Source organism: Euleptes europaea, chromosome 5 (assembly GCF_029931775.1).
Source record: "Euleptes europaea isolate rEulEur1 chromosome 5, rEulEur1.hap1, whole genome shotgun sequence".
Lineage (NCBI taxonomy): Eukaryota > Metazoa > Chordata > Lepidosauria > Squamata > Sphaerodactylidae > Euleptes > Euleptes europaea.
In genome coordinates, this window is record NC_079316.1 from 61,946,750 (window position 1) to 61,968,246 (window position 21,497).

Consider the following 21,497-nt stretch of genomic DNA (forward strand, 5'->3'; position numbering starts at 1 on the left):
ATGTCTGATTTGCTGCTTGGTTTTTTAAAATATTTTCTTTCAACATCTGAATGTGGCAGAGTGTACAATGCCCATTAACAGATTTCAGATACATTTTGTATATAGGTTTCTGGGACTGCCAGAGAAATTTTTTAAAGATTTTGACATAGATAACCCTTTGGAAGATGAAGCATATAAATACACAAAAAAACCTCTTTCTGTTATCTTAGAACCTTTTGCCTGATAAGGACATGGTGAAAACATAACATTGCATAATCTAACCAAGAGGATGCTTTGTTATTCTATTCCACTTCCGTTGGAAAAATAATCAGGCTAGTTCCGTATATGAGGAGTACATACACAGAAATACATTCACATTAACTGTGGCTGTATTTCTCACCACTAATAATTTCCTACTAGTGATTCTTAATATAATGTGGACTTTTGCGCAACCACCTGCCACAAAGCAATCACATCAGAATTGGAAGGATTATACAGAGGAAGAACTGCATTTCCCAGGAGCAAAACACTATATTTCAAGTGATGGGGAAATGTCATGCCCTTGTTTTTAAAAAGTGCTCACCATAGGAAGGTGCACGTACCATGTTTACACAAGGAACTAAAGCTGGAGTTAGACAAAAAAGGATGGAGGCCTTGTTTCCTGAGGTAGGGTGGAGATGATAGTGAGGTACAATATGTCATCAGTGAGCCTCAGTATTGCTTTTGGTTTGAGAGAGAGTTTAGGAGGGAAAGCTTGTAGGTTTTTCATGCCATAAATACACCTTTTTTTGCTTTCTCTTGATCCGCTTCATGAAAAAAGTGGACTAGTGGGTAGCAATTGAGCGTAGCTTGATTGTCATTATTATTCATAATATCATTTGTCACCTACTTTGTTTTTCCAAAGGCTATAAGGACTCCCACTGTTTTGTGTTTGGTATCTGGCTTCCCTCTAATTACCAGCCCTATTCCTGATTTGGAGAGCTTTCATGTGGGTTGCCGTCTCCTTTCCCCTTTGAGTGGAAATTATTTTAATTTTATACCAACGTTTTACACGCATTATGCAGCAAGTTTTGCAACGTGCTGTCATGGAAATCTCACCTCACTAATGAGTTCTCCTGCCTTCTTAGCCTGCTTCACATTTAATGACCCAGTGGTGATCCATCCAACTCCTTTCATCCAGTTCAAATCTGCTCTGTATCGGTTCTAACAAAAGGAAAAAGAAAATGCCCCATTGTTGCTGCTCACACATTAAAAGTGCCACCTAAAGAATTCACACATCAGAACACCAGCTGAGCCAAATTAGTGCCTGCTTTTGTTTCATCCATTTCTTAGCAATTGTGGGCAGCAAAACGGGGGGAGGTGCGTTAAAGAAAAAAAGATAGCAATATTGCTAGCTGCAAACATTTCTGCTTAAGAAAAACTCCTTTTAAAATGACTATTTATCCTCTCATTACAGCTCGCTAAATATTTTCTGCATAGACAAATATTGAAGAGATGTTGACTACTAGCAACCCTGCAGGAACGTTACAGGAGATTTTTCAGCACAAGTCGTGGCAGGCGAGGACATTCAAAGGGAACGGGTGAACGTGGATTCGCAAGTGACTCGTGTAACCACTTTTCACAGTTTAGTTTGTCTAAAAAGACAAACGCTTCCAGATTCTCAAAGAATGCTCCTTGTTGCCTGAAGTGGTTGCATACAAGCTATACAATGGGCAACACTTACATCACTCTGCAAGCCGTAGGCCCACTTGGCCCATTCCACCTTCATGTCAGTAGGCAAGGCTGTGTAACGATGCAGGGTTGTCTTGTACCCTCTCCCAGTGGCTAGATCCTGAGCTTTCTTGGCATGGACAAGGTTGATCATATCCATGGGCACATGATATTGGGTCTTTACATCCTCAAATGCCTTTTTATACTCCAGATCACTCTGCACCTTGGACATACGGAGCATGTGAGCCATCTGTGAGTCTTTGCTCGCGTCTTTCACCCCAATCAACTTCCCTCTAGACTTCTCATAATTCTCCTTATATTTTACCTGTGAAGAAAGTGGAAAAAAGAGGCTGAAGTGAACAATCAGTCTGCAGCATGTAGTGGCCTGCTTCGTCTGGTAAAACTACTGACTATCATGTACCATGGGAGCCCCGTGGCGCAGAGTGGTAAGCTGCAATACTGCAGTCAAAAGCTCTGCTCCTGACCTGAGTTCGATCCCGACAGAAGTCAGTTTCAGGGAGCCGGCTCAAGGTTGACTTGGCCTTCAATCCTTCCGAGGTCAGTAAAATGAGTACCCAGCTTGCTGGGGGTAAAGTGTAGATGACTGGGGAAGGCAGTGGCAAACCACCCCTTAAATATAGTCTGACTAATAAATGTTGGGATGTGATAGTAATGACCCGGTGCTTCCACAGGGGACTACCTTTACCTTTTATCATATATCATATATCAAATTCTTTGCCCACAGAACAAGAAACACAGAGCAAGTAACATGGATCAAATCCTATAGACCTCAATTTGTGTTTAAAATGATGATGCACATATGACTTTTGTGTAGTTTTCATGTTTTCACAAGAAGCATATTTTGTTTATTGCTTTCAGTTGGCCTCATGTAACTTGAAACTGTGTTATATAGGTTTGTGTTTTATGCAGTCAACAGTACAATCCTAAACAGTTACAACTCTTTGAATCCATTGAAGTCAATGGACTTAGAAGGGTGAAACTCTGCTTAGGATTGCACTGCAAGAGTTTTAATGTTTTCCCTTTATCTTGATCAAACCACTCATTCACCAAACCAAAGGGATATAACACACTCCTGATACAGAAATATCTACAGTTCCCTTTATATTTTGTCCCTTCCTGCATTCAGCCTGGGTTAGAAACAGGGCTGGTCCTACCAGACCTGATTAGGTGAGCAGATGTCTCTGGTAGATCTGGATAATCATAAAAGAATGCCCAACATTTTCAATTATAATCATAATAATAATTTATTGCAGTCGTAAGCCAGTAAATATAATATTGCGACATTTTCAATTGTCTAATTTTTGCCTCATACGTTTCTACATGGGTTGGAAAAAATGAAGCTGTTGCTGAAAACACATGATTTGAAAGGTCAAATCATACCTTTAGGCAGCTTTATACTTTTTCTTTGCTGGGGGCTGGTAGTGAAAATTTAGTTCTTCCTGGTACCAGCCTATGAGAATTTTTATGAGGTTATACTGAACACTAACTCAACAGTTTCACTGTACTTTTGAATTTTCTTCCACAATTTCTCAGTCTTTCTAGATACTCACATCACTTGCCAGATCTCTCTTTGCTTTAGCTGTCAAAAATGGTATTGCATCAAGATGAAGTTCAAATCCTTTCCCCTTCTGGTGTTCCCAACTACATTTGTAGAGTTTCTAAAAAAGATGTCAAAACTATAGTTATTTTTTGTCACTGTCATGTACCATTGACTTAACACTAGCGCCTAAAATACACAAATAGTATCAGATTCCCTCTGTTCTATGAACTATGAAAGAATATATTGTAGTAACCAGTCCTTATTTTACATTGCCTACTGTTCACATTTAGGAATTCCTTATTCCAAATAACAATTTTAAGGAAATGAAAGAATTATACAACACATAGGCTCCTCAGGTTGGACCTACGGGACTGTCCTACTGTACCAGGAAATAGTGATAACAGAAATAATAGTTTGAAGGCACTTCTATGCTACAAAACTGATTTAATAGTTATTCTCTCTTTCTGGAGAACCCTGGGTACTATAGCTCTCTGACAGTGGGCTAAGATTCTCTTACAAAATTCTCAACTTTTTAATAAACCTGCAATTCTCAGTAGCTGGGGGGTGGGGGTAAAACTGATTCAAATCCATGCTTACCTGACTAATATTTGCTGCATTTATTTTGGCCTGTATGAAGAGTGGCTCATCTTTACTGATGGTGTAATTATGAAGAAAATTCTCTTTTGCTGATCTGTATGCAATCTGTTCACAGAAAGACCAAACAGTATCAGCTCTAGCCACAGATTTTTTTCAGAAGCAAGAAATACATAAGGTGTTCAATTATGGCTATGAATCAGTGATTGAAACATTGTGAAAAGTCAAACACTGCACTAGACTGATTATAGCCAAGAAAGCAACCTAAAATGCATGGGTGACAAAACTCTTATGAATAACCTGGACAATCTGACTCCATCCTTAATTCAAGCTCACCATCTAACAGGTTCACTTTAACTATGAATACCTTGGGTTAGATTTGTTCCACTAACAGCAGCACCTTGCCCCCGACAAAACAGGCTCTTCCACTAGGGGAAAGGCACTGTTGTCAGCGGGACAAACCCATACGATCAAACCCATTGTTGGGAACCCTGAAAATGGTTGTAGCCACTTTTGCTTCCGCTATGTTCGCCAAGACTAGGCAAAAGACCAGGTACTGTTTCCCTGCTAATAAAAGCAAGACATAGGTCAAAAGGGAGTGAAACATGGTTTTTTAACACACACACAAATATTTTCCTAAGTACTGTCAAAACATCTGAAAAGGTTTTACAGTTAAACAATGTCGAGACACTCTATTGCAGGTACCATATAAGTTAATTTTAATGACAGGCAGAACAGCCGTACTGAGGAAAGAACAACTACAGAGGTTGGTGCAGATGTTCTAAAGGATCCAATTTATTCTTTTTCTCTCTAGTTTTGCACATGGCCTTTATCGCCACAGTTTCTGAAACCTGGTCAGCACGTATCTGGATACCCTTTGGGTTTAAAGGTTTTCTACCTGTGGAAGTAGAGGGAGTTCAAACAAAATCTTAGAAGTACACCTCAAACCTGTGTAAAGCAATGGCAAATTTTCATGGCTGGATCCTATTGCTTTTTCAGTGGTGGTGCCTGTCCCAAAGAATTACCAGTTTTAATGATAAAGAATCAGTGTGGAGAGAAGGTAAAGCAGGGACTCACATCACTCTGCAGTTCCTGGCTTTTCTTCGCATGTTTGATCTGGGAACTGTCTGCCACACTTGTGAACTTTAGAGCATCAGCCTTCTGTCTGTACTTTTTCTAATTAAAATACATTAAAAAGGGGTGAAACAGAAATCATTACAGCATTTCTCAAAGGTTAAAGATTAACAAATTATACCTTCCACTTATTGCCAGATGTAATGTAAGCTTCCAAGCTGGAAATGTAGACAAAAACCACTCAGAGGAAATGGGAACCCTATACTGGTTTCCATCTTTCTACACATCATTTTCTTTCAGTGTAATTTAACAGTCAGTGAAATATACCAATTTATAATGAACGTGAACCAGTGTTTTCAGGCCATCTTAGATGCTGCTTTTCTCTACTTGGAATCTCAAAATGCATGTAAAGGGAATAGAGCCAGAGAGGCCATATTCATAACTTTTAATGTAGAAATTTGCAGGTGTGACTCCAACATGTGTGAATGGCAGAGAAGGATACCAGAATTTTTTCAGTTACGTGTCTCACAGTGCAATACTGCTAATACTGCTACAAACTCCAGGCTATGCCCATTGATTTCAATAGACTCTGAAGGGTGTAACTGTGCTTAGGATTGCATTGTTAAGACTATTCCCGTATTAAGAAGCAGGAATAGTTTGGCATCTGCTTTCCTGAGTTTTCACGATGCAACAAAAGCTCTGAGAAGTTCAAAAGAAGTTCAAAATCTGTAGTGCTTTTCAACAGTAAAGCCTAGCATGATATTCTGTCCTGCTTCTGTATACAGCCTTTTCTTAAGTTTGTTGCTGTCAAAGGAACCATAATAAAACAGCCTGTTCATGCGATCAGGCAAACTCTTTCATGTACTTAACTTGATGCTCTTACACTAACAATTCATCAGCTGAACACAGCAATCTACACTAGTGTATGTATTTGGACATGTGCCTCCATGTAGCATTTCTGCGGAGGAAAGGCTCTATTTAAGGTGAACCTTCTCTGGTGCAGCCCAAACAGTTGTTGTTGTTGTTTTATTTGATTAAAGTGCTCAACACTTCTAAAAGCTGCTCATTATTCCATATTGAAAATCCATGGAGAAGTAAAACATATTAAGAACAAGTTTGCTTTTGGAAAAACAACCCTGAGCCCAATATGAAATCAAAGTATGAATAACAAAATTGCAGAATTAGAAGCACCCAGGTATGCGCTTTTTACCACTTGATACAGTCCTGATACAGTTAAGAAAAAAGAATCATATCATCTGATAATCACTGGATTCACTGCTTCTGGCAGTGAGTATTAATACAGCAAACCTCAGCAGTAGATGTCACTTGGCTTCTTTGCAAGGTATTAGATCTGAGCATTGTTGCTTTTCACTGTCTCTGTTTCACAGTATCAGTGGTGGCAGATGACAGGAATCTACAGCATCAGAGTATACTCTCGCTGGTAACTTGAAATAATCTCAACTAACTACTCTTTCTTCTTTTCCAACCATGAATTTCTTTTTATAAATCCCTTAAATTTTCTTCTAATTTCCAGCTTCTTAAGGTAGGGTTGCACAACCAACAGCACAACAGACAGGTGTGGCAGTCTACTGGGACCCTGATAAACCTTCTTTCAATGGCTTCTTGGAACTGCAACAGCAGAGGGATTGTCAAATATCTAGCAGTGATATATGATAGCTTGCAATGGGTTGGATTCAGCCAACTTTTTCACTCAGTCTCAACTAATGCAACAGCCCCCATTTCACATGGCTTTTGTCCACACAGGTCCAATGATTCTATGCTTTTCGGTAGGCAAAAGGGAACATTTCCTCCCGCTTTCACCAGAGGAAAAGCTGGTTGGAGCCAACCCATGTCAACCATCTTTCCCTTCAGTTTCTCACAAAACAGTAAAATCAAGAAACTTACCTCACTAACAAGTTCGCCTGCTTTTTTTGCTTGTTCTATATTAAGACTCCCATCTGTTATCAACCCAACTCCTTTCATCCATGTCAAGTCTGTCCTGTACTGAAGCTGAAGAAAAAAGAAAATTGTTTTTGTTATATAAGCTGAGAGGTTAGATTCTGTGTGTGTAAATTGCTGTCAAGTAGCAGCCAACTTATGGTGACCCTTTAGGGTTTTCATAGCAAGTTATTAAGCAGAGGTGGTTTGCCATTGTCTTCCTCTGTGAAGTCTTCCTTGGTGGTCTCTCATCCAAGTAGCTTCCAAGATCGGGTTATACTAAACCATTCTACATTCTACATCCCCCTCAGTAGATTTTACAATATATGAATTTCCCAGCCCTGGTAACAAGCATGCAAGTTACAATACCATCAGTGGTGTTCATGATTCCCGACCAAAAATATTGCTTTCAGGCCATTTTACAATGCCAATTCTTAAATAAAATGTACATCAAATTCAGTTTGATTCTGAGTGGTCAAAAAGTGGTCTGTGGATAGACTTGCAATCTAACAACTGCCTCATGATAAAACAGTTAAGATAGAATAATCAGCATTGTGGTACCTACCTCACTCTGTAGCCCATATGCTTTTTTGGCCCACTGTGTCTTTAAGTCTTCTGGAACCACTGTATACTCATGGAGTCTTTTCCTATAATCAAGGTCACTAGCCAGAGCTTGGGCTTTTTTGGCATGCTCCAAGTTTATCATGTCCATTGGCAAGTGGAAACGTGTTTTGCTCTTCTCAAAGTCCTTTTTATAAGCAACCTAGGTAACAGTAGAATATTTATATTTCATAAAATGAGTGCAGAACAGTACTATATTATATTAATATAATATTAACAAATCACTGAGAGGTGATGTGATAACCATCTTCAAGTACTTGAAGGGCTGTCATATAGAGGATGGTGCAAAGTTGTTTTCTGTTGCCCCAGAAGGACGGACCAAAACTAATGGGTTGAAATTAGCTCAAAAGAGTCTCCGTCTGGACATTAAGAAGAACTTTCTAACAGTTAGAGCGGTTCCTCAGTGGAATAGGCTTCCTCGGGAGATGGTGAGCTTTCCTTCCCTGAAGGTTTTTAAGCAGAGGCTAGATGGCCATCTGACAGCAATGCTGACTCTATGACCTTAGGCAGATCATGAAAGGGAGGGCATCTTGGCCATCTTCTGGGCATGGAGTAGGGGTTGCTGGGGTGTGTGTGGGGGAGGGAGTTGTGAATTTCCTTCAGTGTGCAGGGGGTTGGACTAGATGACCATGGTGGTCCCTTCCAACTCTATGATTCTATGATTTATTGTATGTCCACCTGTTAGGTTAAGCCAACATTGTTTCTGCTTTGTATATCTTTGTAAGACGGATATTGCACTCAATATCTGCCTATATTATGAATGTTTCTCTTAATAATCTAGAATGGAGTACATTTTTGCAGTTTCAGTTTACATATATTCACATATATATTTATTGTCATTATTTATGTAGCACATAAAATACCTTTGTCCCAGAAAAAATATATATTAATGGTGAATTTGTGCCAAATAAATTTTAAATAATAAACAAAATAACAAGCAAATAAATAAATCTTTCCGAGTATTTTTCCTTGGAATTAAGGCTTGTGCTCTTTAAATTGTGTTTAAGATCACCTTATCTACTCTCTTCCCTCTTTCCTTTATCCACATAACTTCACTTCTCTCTTCCTTGATATTAATTGTGGCTAAGAAGATAATAATTTAGAATAATAAGAATGTAGAAGTCCTATTTTAATAATAAGAATACATTATTTACCTCACTACTCATCTTGGCTACCTGCAACGAGTGCAGAAGTCTGGAATCTTTGTTTGCCATTGCTTTACCTTTTGTTTTCTCATATTCTTCTTTATATTTAATCTTCAAAGATAAAATATTTTATATAAGTAAAACTGATCATTTTGTATTTATTAAAAACACAGACATCACAATAAAAGCATACATTATCATCATGGTGGCTAATGCATCCCATTTTGCTAATTTGACTGTGTTTATTATACCTCAGCCTAACCCACTGCATACAGTTGTCATGAGGAGAAAATGGAAAAGAGAAAATGGAAAAGAGAAAAACTATATATACCACTCTGAGTGCCTTGATGGAAAGGTGAATAATAATTGTATAATGTCAGGTTTTTTTATGTTACCTAGACATTAAAAACTTTTTTTTAATTAAAAACTATTTATTTCAGAAATGTAATGGTGGGTCCCTCAGAGTGTTAGGGCTTTTATCCATGGACCACAACTTTCTTGCCTCTCCTCTCCCTCAGAAACCCAAATTGCCCCTGAAATGCTCCTCCTGCCTCAGGACTGACATTTTAAGGGTCATTTTAGGCTGTTGCAGAAGGGAAGGAAGGCAAATGGCACTCCATGGTGGAAGTCCTTCTATCCATAGAATCGCTCTGTACAATACACTCCATAAAATATTTGTTAAGCTAAAATATTTTCTCTCTTTAATGCTCTGGTTCAAGAACCATTCCTACTTATTACTTAAACTTTGTAAAGGCATATGAGAACCAATTTTTTTTCTAGGTTTGGTGTTTGGAGTCCACATTTCACTTGCATTTTGAACTATAGCAATCATGGGGCACTTACTCAAAAATAATTAATAAATAAATCACATCAGAAAATACTATATTCTTCTAAGAACTGTAGGCAAAGATAAATTAATGTGGTATTAGCATAATGTGAAACAGCTATGCCTAGAAAATGTCATCATGAAGTAAAACTGAAACAATATAAATTGCAGAAATACATGCTTTGAAAATATTGTGAAAGACAGAAAGACAAAGATTCTCTGCTCAATTAAAATGTGGCTTATTTTAATTAACATACTGAATTTTCAATTTTTGTTATTCTATTTTTATATAAAACAAACCATTTTCAGAGATGATTAGTTAGAAATAGAAAATACTATACAGTTCTCCTTCAGTTCATTAGAGTATCAAAAAGATTAATTTAAAATTAAACCGAAAACTTAAAATATCAAATGGACATGCTTTCATTCCCTGCAGTTATTACTAAATTCTCTAGGGATAAGTCCTAAAACGTATGTATAACCTACATCACTGGCAAGATCTCGTGATGCCTTGGCAGCCAGCAAAGACATGGAATCCAATGTCATTTCAAAGCCTTGGCCTTTGCTTTTCTCCCAGTCTTCTTTGTACTTAATCTAGTTAAAAAAAATACATTGGAACATCACTGCCTTAACTAGAGGGAAGCACAAAAAATTGACTTTACTTATGATCAGAAAATGTAATATATATTACCAAAAATTGAATGGACAATTGAATGAGTATGGCATTGGATTTAAGACAGATCAGATGCTTCTTTCATTGTAGGTGCAGAATAAAAAAAATAATATAATTTGAAAACACTCCCAGGCCCTTACAACCACAGCTGGACACAGATTTAACCTCTTTCCAAACCTATACTTTGCAGTTCCTGAACAAGGAACATCTTGGGCTAAGGAGAATACATCCACCTGTGGTGACTTGACATGCAATCCATTTCATAAAATGAAAATATGCAAATGTCCATAAGGAACTCCATTATATATGATATATTTGAAATGTAATTCTGGTGCTGAATATGTTTCTTACAGCTGGTGTAAATGAAAACCCAAGGAAATCCTTGGCATACTTTGAAAAGTCACCTAAATCAGTTAAAATGGAAATACCTAATGCATTCTGCAGAGCCTCCACATTTCATGTTTATTATTATTCATATCTCACTATAATACACAAATGTGTATTTGTAAATAATTTTCCTTACCTCACTGTATAATTCTGCATTGGCTTTAGCCTTGACTAACTGTGGTACGTCCTGAGTCAGAGTATAATGTGTTTTGGTTTTCTCATACTGAGCTCGGTAGTTCAGCTGCAACAACATATTCAATCTACCTTAATGACATTTAGTTATAAACACAGTAATTAAAAATAATTTGTAAAACAAAGAAAATCTGAAAAAAATAATACGTGATTATGACCATTCTCCAGATTTTCCGAGGGAATGACTGATTAGTAAAAAGTTTTTCCGTGGCCTAAATTTAAAATTACAAATGTGCTGCTGATTCTGATTCTGATGCTGATTCAGATTCTGATTTCTGGTAACTGAGGATACCAGAAAAGCATTTTGTCCTTTAATATGGATCTCTATAATCAAGGATCTTGAACTGCATCCACAGAATTATAATTGCCTTAAAAATATGAAACATATTTGTATGAAAAATAACGCAAAATGCAGATTGCACACCTATAATAGCTTATATTATATAAAATAACTATATTATATAAAATAATGCACTTACACCTTTAACTATTTGTTTATGACATTAGTACAACTGACACTCAAGGCACAGGTAATCCTTCTCTGGATTACCTGCATGCAGAAATTAGGGCTAGTTTTTACTAATTTGGTAAACCCATATATGGGCTGCAGGTATGGGCTCCTATGATATAATGCTCTCCAAACAACAAAACTAGATGCTAGACAAAAGAATCCTTCTCCCAACGATGCTATTTTTATATCTGCAGGGGATTTTTTCATATATGGAGAGTATCACATGAGCCTCCATCTGAAGTCACAAACCCAAACACCAATCACTTTATCACCTTAGTGAGAACAAGGTCCTAGAGCCAACATTAACCTGCATTGACCTTAACACTTGTAGTTGTGTGTGTGAAGTGCCATCAAGTGGCAGCTGACTTATGGTGACCCCAGCAAGTGGTTTTCAAGGCAAGTGCTTAAGCAGGGGTGGTTTGCCACTGCCTTCCTCTGCAGGGTCTTCCTGGGAGGTCTCCCTTCCAAGTACTGCTTCTCTTCTGAGATCTGATGAGATCAGACTATACTATGCTGCCTTCCCTCCCAACGCTTGTAGTTACTTTCTCATTCATTATTATTGGCCATTAAAAGTTACTTTATTGTTTATCAATTGTAATCAGCCACAACAAAACTTAAACTCCTGATCATTCTTTGAAGCACTGAGTTTGCACCATTTGAAGTATGAGCAGTAGTCTATGTATTTTTCATTTTTTAATCTTTGTACTTAACTCTGTACTATACTTAAGATAATGGTCTATGGTGTTTTAGGGAATGAGCTTCAGCAGAACATCATGGTTCAAGATGACTAGAATATATGGCATTGGCCACATGATGTCTCAGTCAACTCTGCTGTAAAAGGAAGCCACTGGTCTAAACCGTTTTATAATCCCACTTTGTATGCCAGCCATGTAACTTGATGCCAGCCAGTCATGAAAAGCTTGTAACGCCATTCGAAGGTTCACGCTTCAAATCCTCATGTTAATAGTGCTAAGGAGAAATTATGTGGAACACTAGAGATTCTGGCCTTGTGCATGGAAAAAAGGAACTGGATAAATCTGTGTGTTTGAAAGTGCGCCCTTTCACACATGCCACATAAGGCACTTTCAATCCACTTTCAATGCACTCTGAAGCTGGATTTTACTGCGTGAACTGGCAAAATCCACTTGCAAACGATCATTAAAGTGTACTGAAAGTGGATAGAAAGTACATAATTTGGCAAGTGTGAAAGTGCCCACTAGTGTCAAGTAGGCAGCCTAAGAAAGAGGCATAAATGGTAATGTTCAAACTTCACTTAGGCCCAATAATCTGAATTCTGCTATTGAACTTATCATTCCACCTATCTTTGAGCATGATGGCTTATGGGAAAATGGGAAGACACATGAGTTCACTTTAGTAAAAAGGCTGGGAATTGAAATTCTTTCCACAAAGTTCTCTTACAATTATTACTGTATATAATTAATGTGAAATTAGAAAAGTGATACCAGAATCTGGTTTCTGACAAAGATATTCTCCTGGAAAAAGAATATAAGCTCCTTATATTTACAACTGTTAGCCATGTGTGGTAAGTGCAATATACCTGCTTAACTATGTTATAATTATCATGCTTTCATGTAACTATCAAACAATGGGCAGAATGACTTACATCACTAAGCTGCTGCGCATTGATTTTTGCTTGAATGATCTGAGGTGTGCAGGTAACAGAGCTGTACTTTAACTTATTTATATTTTGCCTGTAGTTCACCTAAATGAAAATAAAAATGTATGCATCACAATAGGATCATGTAAAACAATTCTCCAAGCTTGAAGATACAGCTGTTACTAAGACAGAGAAATACATAAGCATTTAGACTGCCCACAACAGTTACTAAAAAACAGAAACCACGCAGCTTTTTACAATGATGCAATTTCACTCATCATTTACAGAAAATCACAGTCCTTATTTTTCCTTCTATCTCTTCTTTTTGACTCACACTGAGCAAAGGTAAATGACGGAAAGTGAAAGAGCTTTTGTTGAGCGAGAAGAATTAAAATTATCACTTGACTGTGGCAATATTAAGTTATGATTTTTAAATGTAAGAAACAGGGAAATTCATTAAATGGGACAAGTTATACATATAGTGGAAATTACAATAAGACAACAATGTTATTTCAAAGTCAGTAAGCTTAATAATTTGTTAATACATTAACATACTGGCAACAATATTGAACTATACAAAGTCCACAAATTATGCAAGATAAAACCTCATGGTGAGGTTTCTCTTTAAGCCTATCTCTCCCCAAAACCTCCATGTCACTCAACAGGATACAATTATTATCCCCAGCGGGCTTTAATTAATATTCACTCTGGTTAATTACCTCCTTGCTAAACTGCACATTGTATGCTACTTAGAAGTAGTTTGCTAAGAGGGTTATTGTTTTGAGGGAAACGGACTTGAGAAGCCAAATGGTATCTAAAGCTAAGGAATTCATTTTAACACGGTTCCCTTTCCCATAAAAATCAATAAAAAAGATTATCAGTGTAACCAAAACACTTAATTTTTTGTTTCTGTTTTATAGCTAGTTGTCTCTTCCTGAGATTATCTTTTATGATGGGTTTCTAGCTGAATTTTCTCTTGTAATTCCTTAGGGATTGTCATGTTGTTATTATGGCAAAATAAAACAGAAGTCCAGTGACACCTTAAAGATTAGCAACATCTATTCCAGTATGAGTTTTTGTGTGTCCGAACTCACTTCTTCTTATAACTTATGGAAACTCATGCTGATAGAAATGTTGTTAGAATTTAAGGTGCCACTGGACGTCCACTGAAACTCTGTTGCAATTGTTGTACCACAAATTTTGAAGGGGTCCTAGCTCCTGAGAAATTCTGGGTTTGCCACATGGGCAGCCCATTCCTGAGCCTCCTGGCAGCCGGGGACAGTGTAAGAGAGGCACCGCTGCGGTGCCTCCAAAGTGGTTCCCCGGCTGCCAGGAGGCTTAAAAAAGCCTTTTAAAAATATTTAAATTGAAAATGGGGCTTTTCCCTCCATAGAAAACACTGTTGCTGGAGGGGGGATTCCTGGCCTAGAGGGGCTTTGGAAGCTAACATCAGTTCTGCCTCTGGGAATGCCTTGGGAATGCCCCCCCCATGCCCGTGCTGCATGTCTCTTCCGGGATTTACGTCCCGGAGAGACTGCGCTGCTGGGGAAGTGGCGTGCACCTCCGCAGCACCCAGGCACTGAAGGAACTGCCTCCGCCACCAGCGTAAGCGCCTCTTATCACAGAATAAGAGGCACTTATGCTGGTGGCGGGGTGATGCCGCCTCTTGAGCCCAAACGGCCTTCCAGCTCAGGAATGGGCTCAAATTACCATCTACTACAGCTTGATGAATGAAATCCTGAGATTTAAAACTACACAAGCAATGGTTTCCTATCTATGTCTGATGAAATTCCATCAAGGATAGTAAGTCATAGAATCAAACTATTAAACACAGGAATATATTTTTCTTTACATGTACTTAAGAATCTTTGAATCCTTAATTGTGTACAGATTTTCTTTTTTACTTCTTAAAAGTAGTAAGTATTTATTTATTTTAAAGTACTCCCGACATCCTTACCAAACCACAACTCCCAATATTCTTTGGGTAAAGCAGTGTTAGCTAACTAACCAATGTAAGTCCATCATGCCCTTAGGTCAGGGTTCTACTACATATGCTCTACAGCCCAATGTGGCTCAGTACAGGACCTAATGTGGTTCTTCTAAAGAGAAAATCAAATCTTTATGTTAAGTTATATTGGAGGGGTAGGTAGAATGCTAGAAAACCAGTATGTGAAAGGAATGGCAAGCAAAGATTTTTATGGGACTGAAGTGCTTCTTAAAAGACATTTTACAGAAAAGGAAATTATAGAAGTGAAGAGTTTCCAGAAACTGAAGTGCAAACTAGGCAGAGATTTATGGCAGAGCAGTAAAACCTTTGCATAGAGAGCTCCTGTGTACATTTATTACTTATTGTGAGATCTCATGCTCCCTAATAAAAGACTCACGACAACTTCTGTTTGGGCTGCAGAAACTTTATGAATTATTGATCAACATATTAACTATTGATCATGTTAATCTGTATAATTTCACTTATGCAAATAGTTTTTGTAATACTGGCTCTTTGTCAATCGCTTTCTACTGCCTTAGGAAATAGTAGCAGTAATGACCTTCGGATTACAACCAAAGAGGGCAGGACTGACAGCAGTACATCTAAATAACAGCATGCTTAGTGTGCCATTTCCAGGCTCCTGAGGTTTCCTGGTCTTGGCTAGCTGAAAAACAGCTTTTTTTCTTTTTGGCTTCTGCTGTCCTTCGGTATGAAATGGCTGGCCATGAACCATACTCCCTCCCGCAGGGGATGGTGAACCATTCAAGTAACAGGGTGAGAACTCAGAAGGCTATTTACATCTTTCAAAGGGACCAGCTTCCTTGTTGTCTGATATGAAGGAGTGAGTGTCGCTGGGTAATTGTAGTCAACATCATCGTGTGTATAGTCTGATTTATAGGCTATCTGGAATGCGAGAAGAACAAAAAGAATCAACTTTTTAAAAACTGTCATTTGTTCTGAAAAATTAGCAGGCAAGACAAAAGAAAAACAATAATATTAATATTAAACACAAGGAACAAAGTAAGCGCACTGTCGTCAATGCCAAAGAAAATGAAATTATTTGCATAGTTTAGCTGCTAATTGATTCTTTTTCAGCTGCGCAATTAATCCAGTGCCAACTGTGGGAGCATTAACTTAACTTCCACCTGTGACACATCCCTTTTATCTTCCTGCTTTAGTTCTGGAACTTCTTACAGATCTGTAAATAATGCACTTCAAGACACAGTATGTAATGAAATGGCATCTCAATGAACCCAATACAATTAAACTAAGTTTAATTGCGTATGAAAAACTGCTTTGTGTAAACAGACTGACCATGGGAGAGGCTGCAGGGTATCAAACGAGAGACTGAGCTCTTCTGCCAAACAAAACACATTAATCCAGTGGTCCAATCACAACACTTATTGTCTCAACAATGAATTAATTTTGACAAAGCAATGATCTGGCCCCATTATGACATGCTATCCACTCATGCACAGTTTATTCTTGGTATGTTTGTTCTGCTTAATGCTCAGAAGGATTTCTGAAATCCCTCTTATTTCTCCTCACACCCTTGCATCACTTCAGGCAGAATCAAGCCTGTGGCTATTTTCATTTGAAGCTACACAGAAGTCATGTCTAAACAATCTGAAGATTAAAATATCTGCACTTAAATGAGTCCAACCAACTTACGTTGCTTGCCAAACTTCCAACCTTCATGGCATGCAGGGTACGCTGGTCCAAGCCAACCCCTTCATAGTGACCTTTCTGGTTCTGGAAATGCTCTTTGTATTTGAGCTGCATACAAAAACAAATCCCTCAAAAAAAATAAAAACGCTTTCTTTTTGTTTGTAATAAACAGGATACCACAAGCAAAGGAAATACAGAGTAAACTAGAACTACTGGTGCTGCATTTCTGATTATAAATTTTACTCATTTCAAAACAAGAGATATATACTCTTATTTCATTTTAAGACTGCGGGACCAGCCAAACTCGTCTCTTCCATTTTATGAAGAAAAGAGCTTACTGTAGAAGCAAAGATGTGGAAAGATCAGTGTACACTACTGGCCAGGAGTTACCCCCTTAAATGAAGAAATATAACACTGTTGTTTGCAGGGACATTTACTGATGTAATTATAGTTGTCTTTTTATGCTCATTGATAGATACCTTGATTTTTTTTCTTTTTCTGACAAAATGATGACTACATTTTGGATATTAATTTCAAATTACATTCTTAAATCTGATTGATTTTTTTATTCACAAATGCTTTTAAAGTATTCTGCAATGAGCAACAAAGCTATTGTGACACCTTCTGTTCATAAAGGCTAAGGCACTGGAATTCAACTGCAGTATATAACGCATTAGGTAATAAAATGTTTTTCTTCCATCCATGGTGGAATACGAATTGCTTATAGTCTGCTCTATAATTTGCAACTCAAGCAGAGTTGGCTGAAGTTACCTAGCAGTGCTAAAAATCAATTAAGAAATGGACATAACAGATAAAGTAAATGAAAAAGACTCAATTAACATTAACAATTAACAGGCATTGTTTGATTAGATTAGTGAATAGTACATAATCTGTTTTTCCTGTAAAGGTTTTTATATTCAAACTCCCAGTGTTTGTTTGTTTTTTAACCAAGGGTTCCTCCTCTTATCTGGAGTTCACTTGTGTACAAACTGTGATTCCAACAGTGACTAAGTTAAGCTTTCGCAGAACAGCATGCAAGGTACAGAGGACTTACATCACTGGTGTATTTTGAGATGTTGCTAACATTCCTGAACTGAGGAGTCTCACAGTAGTTAATACTATGTCCTTTGCTGTTCTCCAGATCCTTTTTGTATGCCACCTTACAAATCAGATTTTAAAAAACAATGAAAAATGCAAATTTATTCGTTTATTGCAAATAACGTTATTTAAATGCAGCTATCACAGAAATGGGATTCTATCTTGAGAGTGATAATGCATATACAATAAAGCAAAAGGACAGAAATATAAGATTGCTCAGCATGTATACAAGCAAGGCTACAGTACAGAGCAGATCACTAAGTTAGGCATGCCTAAATCCTGCTGAAACAACTGGGATTGATTCGCCAGAGTCTTTATCCCTTTGATTTTAATGAGATTTAAGACCTTTCTCTGCATTTCACCCATGAAGAGTTGCCAGCAAATTTCCTCTAAAACAAAATTAAAACTGAATCTGGAACATGCAACTCAGGCAAAATGTCTGCAGAATTTTGAAAGAAGCCCACACACTGTTTATAATATCCACACAGTCTCTCCAGTAGTGTGTGTGTGTGTGTGTGTGTGTGTGTGCGCGCGCGCGCGCGTGCGTAAAGTGCCTTCAAGTCGCAGCCGACTTATGGCGAAGCCTTTTGGGGTTTTCATGGCAAGAGACTAACAGAGGTGGTTTGCCAGTGCCTTCCTCTGCACAGCAACCCTGGTATTCCTGGGTGGTTTCCCATCCAAACACTAACCAGGGCTGACCCTGCTTAGCTTCTGAGATCTGACGAGATCAGGCTAGCCTGGGCCATCCAGGTCAGGGCCTCCAGCAGTGGGCGGGTGTATCAAAAAAACATACATTTTTGAGATGTCATTTAATTTTAAAGTGGAATTTTGCCTTTAAATTGAAATTCTAATCACATTTGCCACAGGGAAGGGTAGGACTGGCATGGCTGGAAACTATGTTGCTGTTCTAATATAACCAGAGCAGCTTGGGAAGCAGTCACAAGTGTGTAACATCCTTGTTGCTCCCACTATGGAAGAAGTGCTGCAGACCATTTAAATCGTTAGTGCTTTCTTGTACAATGCAGGACACCATTTGCAAACTATGGTATGCACTTGCATGCTTTCATGTACTGATTGCCACAGTCACACGCAAACAATTGTTCATCGTATTATATACTTTCGTATCAACCTGCATAATATTTGACTGTCTTACCTCACTGTATAGCTTGTTAATATTTTGGGCTTGTTTAAGAACAAGGTTTTCTTGGGCTGAAAGGGAATGAAAGTGGGCTGCTCCTTTCATATTTGAAAAGTCCTTCTTGTATTTTATCTAAGAAGAAAAGAAAAGGACAAACTCATGAAGTAATAGCTGCCAAGCGGCCATTCCTCATTGTCCGCAGATGCATAAATAACGAGAGCTGACACCAGAGCTGGGATAATCAAAGGGCCAACTTTATTTCATCGTTCAAGAGGGATCTGCAGCGCACACAAGCCAAAAAACATCTCCATAACTAACTGCAGTGAGGGCCTCATGTTAGGGATGGAAGTTAATGTGGCTCTTTTGGGTGATAGTAGCTTCATCTGTGGCTCTTCATGAGCTGTGAAGTGAATACTATTGGGTTACAGGAATCATGAAATGGAGGAGAGAATCAGCATGTGAGAGAACAGGAGAAGGCAAAATAGCTAGTGTCATGGTAAGAGTAGTGTCTGGGAGACTCCGGTTCAAATCCTGTCTGCTATGGAAGCTTGATAGTTGACCTTCTATCACTCAGCCTAACCTACCTAACAGGGCTGTTGCAAGGATTAAATGGAGGGGAGGAGAATGATGTTGTAAGCCACTTTGGGTCCCCATCAGTCAGAAATGTAGTGGGGGGAGAGAGAGGGGGAAGGAGACACACATTTGAGTGCACATTGTATGGCTCAGTGGTAAAGCATCTGCTTGGCATGCAGAAGGTCCCAGGTTCAATCCCTGGCATCTCCAGTTAAAGGGACTAGGCAAGGAGGTGATGTGAAAGACCTCTGCCTGAGACCCTGGAGAGCCGCTGCCGGTCTGAGTAGACAATACTGACTTTGATGGACCGAGGGGTCTGATTCAGTATAAGGCAGCTTCATGTGTTCATGTGTTCAATCACACTCAAATGTGCCCTTTAAACCAGGCCTTTTTATGGTTTATGACAATGAAAAAAATTGTTGTCTGCAATTGTCTCCAAGGTCTTGTGAATGTCCAGAGGGATTTTTTTAGTTTTTTTCTTTGAACAGTGACCTCCCTGCAAAATCCCAAGCTGCTCTTGAAAATCCATTCAGTTTCCAAAGTGGGATGCTTTGTGTTATGCAGAAACTCAAACCCAAAGCTCCCTTTTTCTTGTGAAACTGGCTGTGCAAGTCTTTGGACCCCAGCCAGAAAAGTTGACTGTACGGCAAAAAAGAGGGAGTCACAACCGGCTCCGCAAGTTTTTTTTTTTTTATGCAAACAGCAAAAACGTGTGATGACTATGTTTTTAAAAAAACTCTCTGCCAGTAATCCTAGCTCAATACAAACTAAATGCCTGATTTTTGTGAATGTACAAAAACATACTGATATTACCACTTTATAGGCCCATTAAAATAGAATCCTCAGGCAGGAACAGTTATATATGGCATCATTGGAACTGCCACAAAAATCAATGAGAGTCAGCAGAAGTTCGTTCTTACAGGTTTCTATTAGTTGGTGAAATAATATAATACCACAGAATCTTTTCATTATAATAAGCAACTTCTTGCATCTGGCCAATGTTGGTTAATACTTCTTGAGTCATACTTACATCGCTAACCAGTTCATTGGCCTTCTTTGCATTTTGATAGGCTGGGGTGATCATGGCAGGAAAGCTCCCTTTCCCTCTGTGCTCTTCGTAATCATCCATATAATCCTGGAGAACATTCAGTAGTTATTAGTTACTCACTGTGTGTTATTTGTTTTTGTACATCTTTCTCATCACCAACCTTTCTAGCTAGCAAACTTAGTTCTCTGTTTCTTTTGTTTTTAATATGAAGTGCACAGAAAAGATTACAGAAACAAAATAATGACCCTCCTTGGCGCAATAACATAACTGAGCCAAAATTGGACTCCAAAGCAACTCTATCTGTTGAGCATCATTCCCATTCCTCAGTACCATCAATCTGATTGATATGTCTCTAAGCTCTTTTGTGCCCATTCACAAACAGTCGGCACAGTAGTTTGCTTCCAATGCCTTGCAAATACAATTCTAGCAGCTGTGATAAGATGTAACACAATAGAAGGCAAGTTGTTGGAAACGTCTGGTATATCATTATACCAACGGCCTCAATTTTTAGATAAATCAGAACCAAAGCCTGCTTTTTAGATAAATTGCATTTCATCAAGACAGGATAGCAAATAGTTTTTAGATCAAACACACTTCCATCACATGTGATGAAAATCCCATACAGAAATTAGGTTGTTGATTATGAAATTATCCGTATTATCTACCAAATTAAATGCTTTGATAGCTTTCAGGACTGTTTGCATAGATGGCACCAATATCTTGATTTCCCTCCCTCCACCGCACTTCATTCCCCATGCATACTTTTTACCACTGGTGAATATGACACATCTTCCAATATATGCAAAATATCCATAAGTATCAGGGTATGTTGTATGTTCGAGTATGGTGCAGGAAACAAGCTTTAAATATATCAATTGTGAAGTGGTACCAAACGTATGAGAAATATGATATTCCAAAAACATAAAGGTAAAATTATAGTCTTACTCAAAATATATTATTACGAATTCTTCTTCAACTGTGTTAAACAAAAGAGAAAAGTAGTTTCTGGTACCATTTAGAACATCACCTCTGTTGACAAAGATAGGGGTAATTTTTGCTGATTCCCCACTTGCATTACAGACCCCATTTCACGCCCAACACTATCCATTAGGGCTCAGGGGGCTGCAGCTGGAGAAGGGAAGCAGACAAGTCCAGT

At 38.2% G+C, this 21,497-nt stretch overlaps 1 protein-coding gene across 1 annotated transcript in view; it reads right to left on the reverse strand.

The window, feature by feature from the left end:
- Nucleotides 1-21,497, reverse strand: part of NRAP (nebulin related anchoring protein) — a 65,652-nt gene that overhangs the window by 27,539 nt on the left and 16,616 nt on the right. The window contains exons 10-25 of the mRNA XM_056849431.1: nucleotides 20,324-20,428; nucleotides 18,736-18,852; nucleotides 17,539-17,643; nucleotides 16,488-16,592; nucleotides 15,615-15,719; nucleotides 12,836-12,934; nucleotides 10,645-10,749; nucleotides 9,935-10,042; nucleotides 8,632-8,733; nucleotides 7,422-7,619; nucleotides 6,824-6,928; nucleotides 4,922-5,020; nucleotides 3,848-3,952; nucleotides 3,261-3,368; nucleotides 1,703-2,014; nucleotides 1,078-1,182 (exon numbers count right to left, since the gene is read on the reverse strand). Coding sequence (XP_056705409.1) covers nucleotides 1,078-1,182; nucleotides 1,703-2,014; nucleotides 3,261-3,368; nucleotides 3,848-3,952; nucleotides 4,922-5,020; nucleotides 6,824-6,928; nucleotides 7,422-7,619; nucleotides 8,632-8,733; nucleotides 9,935-10,042; nucleotides 10,645-10,749; nucleotides 12,836-12,934; nucleotides 15,615-15,719; nucleotides 16,488-16,592; nucleotides 17,539-17,643; nucleotides 18,736-18,852; nucleotides 20,324-20,428 — 1,983 coding nt within the window. The remainder of the gene's footprint in view (nucleotides 1-1,077; nucleotides 1,183-1,702; nucleotides 2,015-3,260; nucleotides 3,369-3,847; nucleotides 3,953-4,921; nucleotides 5,021-6,823; nucleotides 6,929-7,421; nucleotides 7,620-8,631; nucleotides 8,734-9,934; nucleotides 10,043-10,644; nucleotides 10,750-12,835; nucleotides 12,935-15,614; nucleotides 15,720-16,487; nucleotides 16,593-17,538; nucleotides 17,644-18,735; nucleotides 18,853-20,323; nucleotides 20,429-21,497) is intronic.